Genomic DNA, 13,306 nt, shown 5'->3' on the forward strand with positions numbered 1-13,306 from the left:
CAAGACACTGTCATACTAATACAACACCTTGCCCTTTCTAAAAGTAGTCCTGTTACGATACGTGTTTACTGTTTCACTTAAATATCATCGTTTATCCTTTCATGTTTCACAAGTATGTGCACGCTGATATAAACATTAAGAGTCATTTATAACACAGTTTATTTATAACAAATAGTAGAGCCTGGTTGATTAACACTTAGAATAATTTATATTTTTGACATGATAAAACATGCCGCCCTTATTTAACTACCGTCTGTTTACTGGGGGTGCACTCACTGCAAAAGCAAAACAATACCGAAGTGGTTAACGAACTTGACTGCAAATTTCACTGTTGACCTTCATTCATTATTTCAACATCATTATAGTTATATAAGTCTTTACTTGCATATTTATAATGCAATGGTATACATTTAACAATTCAAATGTCTAACTTTCTGTTCCGTCAAGGCTATCATAATCGGATGCATGAGATGGTCCTGTCGTTGTAAAGTAGTTGGTGTCTGTCTTCTGTTCTTCTTTCCTGAACATAGAATGCTATGATATACCCTGAACAAGTTATTTAATTTGTTACTTTTCAATTGGAAATACCTTTAAAAAAATATATACAATGTATCAAGACAAACGTATCGAAATAGCTTGCTCTATCTAAAGCAAACATTAAGAGTAGTGTCATATATGTACGATATTTGACCAGTTATTTACGGTTCTTTGCCAAAGAGAATTTTCGTTCAGTAAGCTATATTTAACCACTTATAAGAAATAATGGAAAAACCTTGTCATACTCGTAAATATATACAAACGTTTTTACCGTTTTTTTTTTAGTTTTTAATCTACAAGCAGCTTTTGAATATTGTGTTTTATTTAAAATATGTCATCCTTTTCGGGGGATTATCATATTAAAGTTAGAATTTCTCTTTATATAATGACACTTCAGCAACATCATGCACAATTATTCCATACATATACATAAATGAATAGCAAATGTTGTAGGAAATTAATTGGATGGTTTTGATAAAAAAAAATGTGAGTTGACGTAGTAGAATACGTGCTCAAATATGATCCTTTTCGCATACGTAATTGGTTTCGATAATTAGGTGACTTAATGTGTAAGACCATTAGTCGATAAATGTATAACAAATGATATTAAATACCTGAGGCTTGCCTTCCTTCTGCAATACAATAATACAATAACAACATTTGCTATGGCTGAAACAAACAGCAATGTTGATGAGACAGCGGCAACAACAACCGCTATGGTATTTCCGTCGTTTTGAGTCGACTGATCTTTGTTTTGATTAGACTCTGAAATAGTGTGAAGACGTGAGTAAATATATGGAATTTACTAATTATGGACCCCATTCTGCCCAGAAATGGAGAATATTCTTGAATATTTCAACCTTCACTGAATGTTTTTTTCGAATAAAATTTCACAGGGAGACCGTTAATCTCTTGACTTAAAAACAGTATCAAAATATCTTAAATGTTTGGTTATTTAAAGAACGAATGCACGTGCCAGACATACTCTTAAAGAATCGATGAAGTGACTTCCATTTTCCATTCCTTTAATTAACGGCCTTTGCGATTATCATTCGATAAACGCAACATTGGATATGCTCGGATTGCGAATGGTCGCGTATATAATACATGCAAATTGAAAAGTGCTTATCTTGTTATTGATTTGAATGTTTCAGCAGGCCACGAAAAACTTAAATCAGCACGTTTGAAAGTTTTTTTTTATAATTTGTTGAAATATGGCTGTCATTAGTGTTTCAATTTTACATTAAAAATCAAGTATGAAGTTGTATATTTTTTCCAGCGATATAATGACGTCATTTAACAAATGAGTTGCGTGATTTATGTCATTATCGGGGATATGGCTCCACTCGCGTTAACCAGCCCAACTGCGTTCATAGCCCGATATTGACATAAATCGCACAATTCATTCGAGAATTATCTTAAACACACAATCAAGGTTGAAGTATGCACACTCAAGAGGATAAACAATAAGTACAAACCCTCGTCACAATATTGTCCCATATATCCCTTTAAACATCCATTACGGCATGTTCCATCTCGTTTGTTGCAATCTCCGTTTGTGCAAAAAGTACAATGGTGGATACAGTCTTCGCCAAATGTTCCATTATTACATGCTGAAAAATACGTATAAATAAAGTTTTTTTTTCAATAACGTGCTCAACAAAAGAAGCCCTTAAAATATATAAGTGACAAAGACAGTTTTGAATATTTATTTTGTCCACCACAACTTAGATTGTCTACTATAGATGCAAGTTGGTATTATGGGTACACCAAAAATAACTTAAGTGTACTGCAGTGCTTGTTCGTGATAAGCCGAAGCCATATGCACATCTATCAGAAAATTCGCCACTTAGGAAATTCCATGTATTTTTGCAATGCAATAACCGCTAAAATTGAACAGACATCCGTGACAATATTTTTCAAAACTAACACTTGTTGCTTATGTTTTCAATATACCCTTGCTCACACCGTTCTGGCACTTGCCGGTTTCTTTGCTGCACGTGGCACTGCCGCAATGAAGTATACAATCTTCGACTGATGTACAAGCATGTACATAGCATTGATAGCCTCGTTTCATTAACAAAATATGTATTTACGGCATTCGTTTCGAAGTCTGAATAAATACAATGATCCGTTTCGTTTATAGTCAATTTAATAAGCTATGTTTTTGATAGCCATGTTATATATATAGCTCAGTAACTTGTTTATTGAGGTAAGATTATTTTACTTAAAAACAGCAGGACATAGCTTATAAGTTGAGCAGAAATCTTTTTTATCCAGGGAAACATCTATTTGGACTATGACAATTTCTGTTTTTTTGCAATACACTACAATAAAACAACGTAATCTTAATCAAACTAAAACGGGGCTCACACAGTCAACATAATTTTAAAACCGGAAGGAACGACAATATGGAAAAACATAAATATTTGAAACATGATTTAATCGATGAAAACCAAAGACGTCATAATATTCTTGTTAAAAAAGGTTTTGCATCTGTTTCTAACACTAACTTTTTAAACCACTTTAATTTACGAAATAACATAATGTAGATATTGACACTGGTTGATGAGTATTATATAAAGTTCAATGTTCTAAAATGAATTAAAAAAGGCATTAAGACTTAACATTGGCTTTGTTTTCGTATAACCCAATTTTGATTGAACACTTAGGACAATAATAAAATCGTAAGAGATGTAAATGCAGCTCTAGACGACATATTGTGATGCTACTATATAGTATGAGTATTTTGAGTAGAACGTTATAACGATTATCTGATCTGATTTTTACGCATGTGATACACATTTATAGTGTCTTAAAAACAAAGCTCAACTCGAGTTGAAGATATATATCCTTTAAATCCAGGTGCAAATCCGCTCTAACAATGGCCCTTGTATGCGTTGCATGAGATGTTCACATCGCTTGATTGACGACAAGGTAATAGAGATCTAGGTTCAAACTCTCTGATCACATTCTGTATCATAACTGACTTTGAACTGACATCCACTTCGATTGCGTATTTATATGCTTTGTACAATTTAAACCGCTAACATTTTTTCGCATGAAGTTTTCATTTTGCGTTTATACAATTTAGATAACTCCTTGTGAGTAAAGTACAAACATTATAACGATCATGTTTTGGTTATTTCTTTGGTCATATGATTTCTAGGAAAGGAACTACAAACAATAAATCGTTTTACTCGATATTTTGCCCGAGTGTCTCATGGTGGCCCGAGACGGAGTCGAGCGGCGGTATAAGCGCTAGGGCTAATTAGTACGTTACAGCCTGGTTTCGCCATGTTTTAACCTCTGTATAACAATGTTTTTTACTCTTTTTTATGCTTACTAATATATTTTTTAAAGTTTACGCCTACTCCAGTTGTATTTCTGTCTACACCTGACGACGATGAGTAAACTTCTGTATTAATTAACTTTAAAGTGAAAGTAGTTTATGAGAAAAAGGCAAGTCGCATAAGGGCAAACGTTCCTAAAATGCCTTTGTCTTCCTTTAAAATGTTAACACAATATATACATATTCTGTTTGAATAGATAAAAACATAGTGATTTCATAGTTAATACTGCACCATTATTACGTCGGTATCCATTTTGAAAGCGAAAGTTTAATTCACGTGCGAATGTTCCACAGGCGGGCCTCAAAACAGTTATTGGTGATCGGCACGGGCCACAAAACTGCATGCAAATGAAAATAATCGCGGAAACCCTGTACAAATGTGTGACTATATATAGTAACATATTCATAAAGGTATGACGATGTTATTTTGGAAGAGTTTGTTTACGGGGTTTTAAGGCCACTATTATATGTTGGTAGTAACTTAAGAACGTACACATTATGTTTATGAAAAGAAAAAAATGGTAACAGCACACTATTATAATATTTGAAAGTAAAGACATAGTAACTCACTAATTTTACAGAAGTCTCCTTTGTACCCAGCGGCACACCCAGCTAGACAGTACCCGTTGTATATGTCACACGTGGTGATGCCGGCATAACAGTTGCCACAGTTGGATACACAGTTTGGGCCAAACTCTCCGGGGGCACATGCTGGAAAATATATTTTGTTTAATAACTCCATTGAATTTTAGAAACTTAAGTGCGATTGAACACGTAAATAGTTTACACAGTCGAATGGTTGGTTAATACATGCTTTTTTTCAAGAAAGGTTCAAGTGACAACTTAGTTTTCAATCAAATATTTAAGAACTTGTACTTACCAGAGATACATTGTGTTAATTGACTCCATTGTTTTTATTGATTTTATCTGTCATTGCACATGTTAAATAGACAATTGCAAATTATTGATCATCTAAACATCTTTTTTTGCAATATACATTATTGTTTTTGTTTTTAATTCCTTTTCCTCACAGCTGTACACTTACAATTGAAACATACATCTCCTTTGTATCCGGGTGCACATCCGCTCGGACAGTGACCACTGTAAGCGTTGCACGTTGTGTTTCCATCAATACACTGACCGCAATGTGACGTACACCCGTGTCCATACTCACCGGGCGAACATTCTGTATGAGTATTAACATTACATTGATCTCTTTTTTATGTGAATCCTTAAAACAATGTTTCAGCTTCCGTTTTTTGCACTTCGACCGTTGATGCTTATTTTCAGTATATTTTGAAACAGGATATAGGTATTGAATAAAATCATATGGTACTTACGAATTGAGCATACATCTCCTTTGTATCCGGATGCACATCCGCTTGGACAATGACCGCTGTAGACGTTGCACGTTGTGTTTCCATCACTACACTGACCGCAATGTGACATACACCCGGGTCCATACTCTCCAAGGAAACATTCTGTAGAATTATAAAAATCAAACTGACCTCTATTTCTAAATTAACCCTAATACGATGTTTGAACCGGACATTTGGAATTTGAATGTTGATGTTTATTCACATTACATTTATAAACTGAAATTACGTAAAGAATCAAATCATATGTTATTTCATGTGATTATCAAAACGATATTACAATATAAAGACACTAATTTGATGTCACTATCATGCATTTTATTTTAATTAAACCATTTTGGTAGCTTGTTGATAGCAGAATTCAAAACATCTCTTTACTCGCAGAAAACATTTTATACCGAGCACGTTTCAGTCTTTTCGTTTGCAAAATGATTTAAATAATAAATGTTAAGATAAGAAATGTTATTTCTTCATAATGGTAGGAAATGATTTTTGAACGAATTTGTAACTTTGATCTTTCAAACCAACTTTTATGATTCGGTATTGTAATAGTTCCTTAAGTGATCATATATCATGCTAATGGAATACAAAGTGGTAACAACAGAGTATTTAAACTCACGAATAATAACTTAAGAAATATTCACTTATTTTGCAGATGTCTCCTTTGTATCCAGCGGCACATCCGGCTGAACAGTGTCCGTTGTACTTGACACACGTGGTGTTACCGTCTTGACAGTGACCACAGTTAGAGACACAGTTAGGTCCAAACTCTCCATGAGCACACGCTGGAAAATGTATTCTACTGAATAATTTATTGCATTTTAGAAGGTATTTGTCACTGCAAACGATTAATTAGCGGTTACATCTCAGTCACCGAAACACTTCATTTTATGCAATGTACTCTTTTTTGAGTACACTAAATCTCTAAAATAAAGCTCGATACTTACGAGTTAAACACATATTTCCTTTGTATCCGGATGCACATCCGCTCGGACAATGATCGCTGTATGCGTTACACGTTGTGTTCCCGCCACTACAATAACCGCAATGTGACGTACACTCGTGTCCATACTCTCCCGGGGAACATTCTGTATAAATATTAACATCACACTGATCTCTCTTTCTATGTTGACCCTTTAACGATGTTTGTACTTCCGGATCTTTGTACTTCGACTGTTGTTGCTTATTATTAGTACATTTCAGCAGGATATAAAAAAAATCTATTTTTATGCTATTATCTAAGCAAAATTACCACCCACTTTTACCTTAATTCTTATACGATGTTTGTATTTCCTCAATTTTGCTCTTCGACTTATGATGTTAAGGAACAGCACAGTTAAAGCATTTAAACGTGTATGGCATTTTGTCGATGAGGCTACCCAAACGATACAATAGTTAAAGGACAAGCTTGATTGTACGATTATGCATTTTTATTTATGTTCATTTTGTTAACATCTGATATAGATTGCAAATCTCAAAAACAAACTACAACCCTGGGATTGTTATTCATGAGGTGCTTGTTTAGGTCATGTCTTTAGTGAAGTTATTTTAATATATTGTATTAAAATACAAAATAGTATAACTTCAGGAAGGAAACTCCGTATCGAAAGGATTGTATATTGGTCTTTTAAAGCCACGTTTGTATTTTGTATTTTTTTAAGGAGTTGTGCATTTTGTTAATGTGAAAATAGATCGGTAATATTATTTCAAAATGATAAATAACTCAATTTCGACCTACCTGTTTTACAGATGTCTCCTTTGTATCCAGCGTTACATCCGGCTGGACAGTGCCCGTTGTACGTGTCACATGTTTTGTTGCCATCATGACAGTGGCCACAGTTAAATGTACAGTTAGATCCATACTCCCCGGGAGCACATGCTGGAACATTTATTCAGTTTAATACCTACCTATACTGCATTTTTTTCAACGTATAAGCTGTCACTGTACCTGTTAAATAGCCTGTTACAAGTGAGGTACCTAAACAATTCTCATTTTCTCGCATAAAAGTATAGGCTTGTTTGTAAATGTGAACCCAAAAAGATACAACATTAAGAGAAGAAACCCTTGATTTCAATAATACGGTGATTTATTTAAGGAATTAATTGCGGGGTTGATGTCATTATCGGTGTATGAACGCAATTGGACATGAATTCCACACGTACTTTGACCAGCCCAATTGCGTTCATATCCCCGATAATGACATCAAACCCGCAATTCATTACTTATATTTACACCAATAGTTCATTATTTTATTCAATAATTGTTAAAAAAAAATACTTCAATTCATTTAAGAAAACCTTTCAGTAATCATTTCTTACCCATTCTGTTAATAGAATGACAGACTGTAACGAAAAAAAAATAATTTCAAATGACGTCACAATAACGCGGGAAAAGATCAACCTCATGAAATTTTTATAAGTAAAATTTAAACACTTGGCAACTATACATTTAAAATATAAGAAAAAAACATTTTCTAAACTGTTGATTTATATTTTACGGGACCTGCTGACACAATACAAACAATAACAAGATCAATAGTTTGCATGTATAATGTTATGCGATGAATTGCAATCCGAACATATCCGAAGATGTTGCGTTCATCGATTGATAAACGCAATTGCCGAAAGGCAGTTCGTTTAAGGAATCGAAGTTGAGGTGTAAGTATTTGAGTTTGAATAATTCTGGAATTCCTCAGATAGCGAAACACAAAAAGCTGAAACCTTTGAAAATACGTTTTATAACGAGCACGTTTCGATTTCAATACCGGAATTAGAAACATGAAAACTGTTTTTGCTTGATAATAGTAGTTCCTTTAATAAAAATATAAGGTGATTAAAGCAAAATGTTTAAATTCAAAAACAGAAACCAAAAGTAACTCACTTGTTTTACACAAGTCTCCTTTGTATCCGGCTGCACATCCGGCTGGACAGTGCCCGTCGTACGTGTCACACGTGGTGTTGCCGGCCTGACAGTAGCCACAGTTTGATGCACAGTTTCTACCAAATTCTCCGGGGGCACAAGCTGGAAGATTTATTATGTTGACCATCGCTTTTGCATTAATGGAACTTATTTTATGTTTTTACTATCGGACAATTTCACGAACATGGTGACAATACATTGATTTGAAATCATGTGACAAAAAAGGATTTTAGCTTTTCTGAAGCACCGATCAAATGGAATACTATGTATTTATTTGAGTCATCTGCACCAAACAGTTAATGAGCGAAGCATTAAATAATTTCACTGATATTACTGATAAGTGTTGCAGATTCTCCATTTACAAAACGTTCTAATTTTGACAATAAACCTAGTTTTGAGACATTACGTTATAAGACAAATGCTGACTGGTATAATCAAGAATGTGTTAATACTTGTAATGTAATGTAATGTTAATTTGAATGCTTAAACTTGTATAATTATAATGAAACAGATGAAAATAGGTTAGATTTGTAGTAATGTAAAATGTATCATAAGAATATCATAGTTACGCATTTTATAGACGCAAAATATCTAAATAAAAGAAATTAAAGAAAACTAAACCCAAAAGTGTTTGGAAATACTTAAAAAAGTATAATTCTGTTTTAATAAAAAAGTGTCAGATTATTTTTGTGAATATTTAAAAAAAACATCAGCAGTTATGTGTTTGTTTGTTCGAAAAAGTAGCGGAAGTTTTTTTGTGAAAAAAGAGAGATGTTAAAGAACCATATGAAACGTTCCAAGAACTTGACCATCCTATCGTTGATGGGGAATTTAAAAAAAAAACAACAGGTAAAGCATATAATTATTTTTTAAATGAATATGTCATTGAACGTATAGATTTATTAGGTGCATATTTATGTGATCAATTCAACTCGATTTTGAACTCGGATATTTATTCGGATGAGTGGATTGGTGGTATTATAATCCCTCTGTATCAAAGGCAATGTTAATGATTTAAACAATTATTATGTAGCGGATCCGTTGTCTAATGGTAAAACACTTGACTATCAATCCAGCTGGGATCGCAGGTTTGATTCCCCGTCGAATCACTGAAAATACTAAGCGTCTACCGGGAGAGACGTTAAATGGGGGTCCCGTGTGACAGTGCTATACACTGGCACACGTTAAAGAACCGGGTAGCTCTAACCATGTTTTCATTCTGTCTGTGCACAATGCTCCAAAAACCTTAAATGACTAGGTAATCTTAACGGAGCACTCGCCAAATGGGCAAGGCCCGAGTGCTAGTATAAATAAGCTTATACACACCCGTAAACAATTATAGAGGTTATACTCTTGTTAGTTGTTGTTCTTAGTTATTTACCACTGTGTTTAATTTGACGTGAATTTATTGTTATTATATTGGCTTTTCTATCTATGGTAGATATATTTTAGTTGTACACGCAAAATAATGTTGGATATAGTTAGCATTTAGATAATATAGTATTAATGTTACCTTGTTTCGCAGATGACATGGCCATTGTAGGTAAAACACCGACAGAAGTATAAGAACATCTAGACACATACTACAAGTATTGTAAGACACGGGGACTTCAAATAATTACTTTCAAAATTAGAATTATTGTTTTTCGTAAATGAGGTGGATAATCTGACTTACAATGGAAACGTCATCGATGTAGTATTTGATTTTAACTATCCTTGGACTGTTTTCAAGTATACACGGAATTTTACCCTTAATCAAAAACATTGAATTGGCAAAGCCCTTAAGGTTATGAATGTTCTATAATGCAAATGCAAAGATAACGGAAAAAGTCCAAAAAGCTTCTGCAAATTGTTTGATGCTTTTATTTTGTCTGTTTTAAATTACGACTGTGAAAATTGGAACATACTAAATCAACAGAAAAAGATAGAATACAACTGAAATTTTACAAGAAACTGTAAAGGGTTATGCCAAATGCATGTAATACTTGTATATATGGTGATATATGAAGATATCCTCTTTATATATATATATATATATATATATATATATATATATATATATATATATATATATATATATATATATATATATATATATATATATATATATATATATATATATAAAGGTATATAAAATTATCAAATATTTGTAGAAGTTAAAATTAATAATTGTATTTAAAAACTGTTGATGTGCAAGCTTTGTCAGAGTGTACAGTGGAAGAAGAAATTGGGCATCAAATGATAAGAATTTGTTAAACGATCATGGGTTCTATTATATATTTGGTAATGCTGCTTATATATATATTGTAAAGTATTTTTGTAAGAATATAAAGGTTATCATATATTTGTAATGAGAATTAGCTCGGAACGCTTAACACTATTTCACTTTTAACATACATTTTAGAATACAAAAAATATATACCTTGATATTTCTACCCAAACATCTACGCTTGTATTTCTCCCGACTTAAACTAAGATCTGTAATCCCACTGAGAATTAAGACTAGAAATATGCCAGAAACCGAAAACCTAGAGAACAATATTGCTTAATTTGCAATACTAATGATTTCGAAGTTGAATTTAATTTTATTTGTATATGGCCATGCTATTCTGTAGAAATATCTAAATCGCTGTTACTACGTGCACCCTTCTGTGTGCAAATTTTGACATTTATTGAAATCAGATGACAGAAATGTAATGATTAAGCAAGTTTTTTATATTTAAGCTGCATTCTCACAGATCTGTGATCTGGTATTTTATCAGCAGTCTTATATCACCGGTTTTCCGACATTAACGCAAAATTTGGCTCGATCCAAGACAAAAATAGCAAGTTGTCAAAACGGTCAATCTGCGAGAGTGCAGCTTTAAAAGAGAGCTTGCTATTATAATTAATTATTAAATGTTTGAAAGATATATGTTTAGTGCAGCCTTCAATTTTTATTAACACAAATAGTGTGTTGTTATAATTATGTGAATTTCCGTATAATATTTTTAACAAAAGATATATATATATATATATATATATATATATATATATATATATATATGTGTGTGTGTGTGTGTGTGTGTGTGTGTGTGTGTGTGTGTGTGTGTGTGTGTGTACATATTTACCATTTACTGTTTCATGTTGTTTAACCACGTTCACATGATATATAAAAAGTAAGTATATGTAGATGATGTTAATCGTACAAGTCTGAATAAAATGTATGTTCTGTTCTGTGTGTCTCTTAGTTCGTATATAAAAGACAATACGGTACAATGTTATAAATCCCATGAGAACGTTCTGATTATAACAAAGGACGGCAATCACAAAAACCGTGTTTTTTGTTTGATTTATGAATATGGTCTGATTTGAAATGAATGTCTCATGCGCTTATATACTTTAGTAAATTGATGTAATCCTTGTATTTGCATGCAGAAACTGTCATGGATTTCTAAGACTTTGCAGTTTTCTCTTATTACATACATTTTGAATCCCTACTTGGTGTTGGTGAATTGGTTATGTGTTTCTTAAGGATAGTGTAGGGGGATAACTCTAGTTTCACTCTAGTTAATGTACTTGACGCAAATGTATATCGCAACTTCGTTTCAACTTTTTGTGAGCCGTGCTAACAAGCTCAGCTTGGCTCTCAAGTGACCGACTCAACTCTAATAGTACGCAGACATTCTATAGTTTGTACCAATTTCAACCACGTATTGTAAACAGTAATATAAGTTTTGAACAGTTTTATTGCATAATTAAGGTGAATCATCACTCGAACTGGGTACAAATGTTTATACAGAAATATTAAGGTCACTATGTTTTCGCTGGTGCGCACGTTCAGGAAAAGCCACATTATGTATAATATAATTTATTATTCATGAATCTAGCGGTATTATTTCTGTAGTACAACGCGATTTTAATAGTGTTAGGATAATGGCAATCTAAGCCAGATAACTCACAAAAGTCACCCTTCTTGCTTATTACAGTTGTCTGTGCTCTATAACATCAATATGTATACACGTTCTGAATAATATTAATACTGTAGGACTTTATCAATGTTATCAAAATGAACGTTAGTAAAAATACTTATTAATGTTCAATGCATACAAAGTCACATAAGTTATATATTTGCTGAGTGATTATTTTATCAAGTAGTTCTTTAATGTAACTATTGTAATTATTTCAGTTGAAATTCAGATTTATTACTTTAGCAAACGTAACGTTGTTCTGCACTGAACAAAGGCTTGACTCAGACTGACTGCCAACGAAAATCGTTGCGCTTTTATACTCGCAATGTCGGCGAAACGCTACTGCCAAGAAAAATGATGGCAATGCCACCCTAATCGTTGGCAGTGCCAAGAAAAATGATGGCAGGGACAACGATTTGAATGGCAGTCATGTGACCGCCACAAAATAGAACGTTTATAGGAATCAAAGGCATCCATCTTGGAAAAATATGTAACTGATACAAAGAAAGGTTTTGAACATAGCCATAAGTTTTGGAATGTAAACATAAACAAATCAAAAGGATGAGTCACCATTTACATGCCTGCACTTGACCTTAAAAAGGCGGAAGTAGCGCAGAACAACAAAATGGGTGACATTGTGCAAGTACAGAAACTTTACGATAAATAATGCAAGAAATACGGATATAACGTCGCACCAGCGGTGAGGAAAACAAATGCATCTTAACACCAACATATCAAGGAAAGTTATTGTTGAACGATTTAAATTTAAAAGCATGCATATTTTGAAAAAAGTTCACTAAATGCTTACAATTACCGGGTGGGGTAAAGTTTATCTGAAGTGCACTTTTGGCAAATGTAAATACAGAGTTAGTACATTATACTCTTACCCCTCCGAATGTCATCATGTTCTGAATAGAATCGGGTAAGTGTTAAATAAGATAACTTTAAATATAATAGGTTACATTTATAATGTTTAGATTTGTATTTATGTAAATAACAATAACAATTTTAACTTTAAATTAATTACTTTCGTGTCCAAAGTTCTGGGCACAACAATATCAAGGATATGTCAGCGCACATTTGCTGCATCATGGCTTGACCCCGCCGTGACGCCATTACGATTTAAGAGTTATTAATGCCAGTGAAGACATAAGAGAGGTGACTGCAATTC

At 33.1% G+C, this 13,306-nt stretch overlaps 1 protein-coding gene across 1 annotated transcript in view; it reads right to left on the bottom strand.

Annotated features, from left to right (window-relative positions):
* Nucleotides 1-426: 426 nt before the first annotated feature.
* LOC128225859 (protein draper-like) overlaps nt 427-13,306 on the bottom strand; it is a 24,708-nt gene continuing 11,828 nt past the window's right edge. Inside the window, exons 4-10 of the mRNA XM_052935756.1 lie at nt 8,147-8,287; nt 7,004-7,144; nt 5,230-5,370; nt 4,935-5,075; nt 4,460-4,600; nt 1,152-1,302; nt 427-520 (exon numbers count right to left, since the gene is read on the bottom strand). Of these exons, the coding sequence (XP_052791716.1) occupies nt 427-520; nt 1,152-1,302; nt 4,460-4,600; nt 4,935-5,075; nt 5,230-5,370; nt 7,004-7,144; nt 8,147-8,287 (950 nt within the window). The remainder of the gene's footprint in view (nt 521-1,151; nt 1,303-4,459; nt 4,601-4,934; nt 5,076-5,229; nt 5,371-7,003; nt 7,145-8,146; nt 8,288-13,306) is intronic.

The sequence above is a fragment of the Mya arenaria genome, chromosome 3, assembly GCF_026914265.1.
Source record: "Mya arenaria isolate MELC-2E11 chromosome 3, ASM2691426v1".
NCBI lineage: Eukaryota > Metazoa > Mollusca > Bivalvia > Myida > Myidae > Mya > Mya arenaria.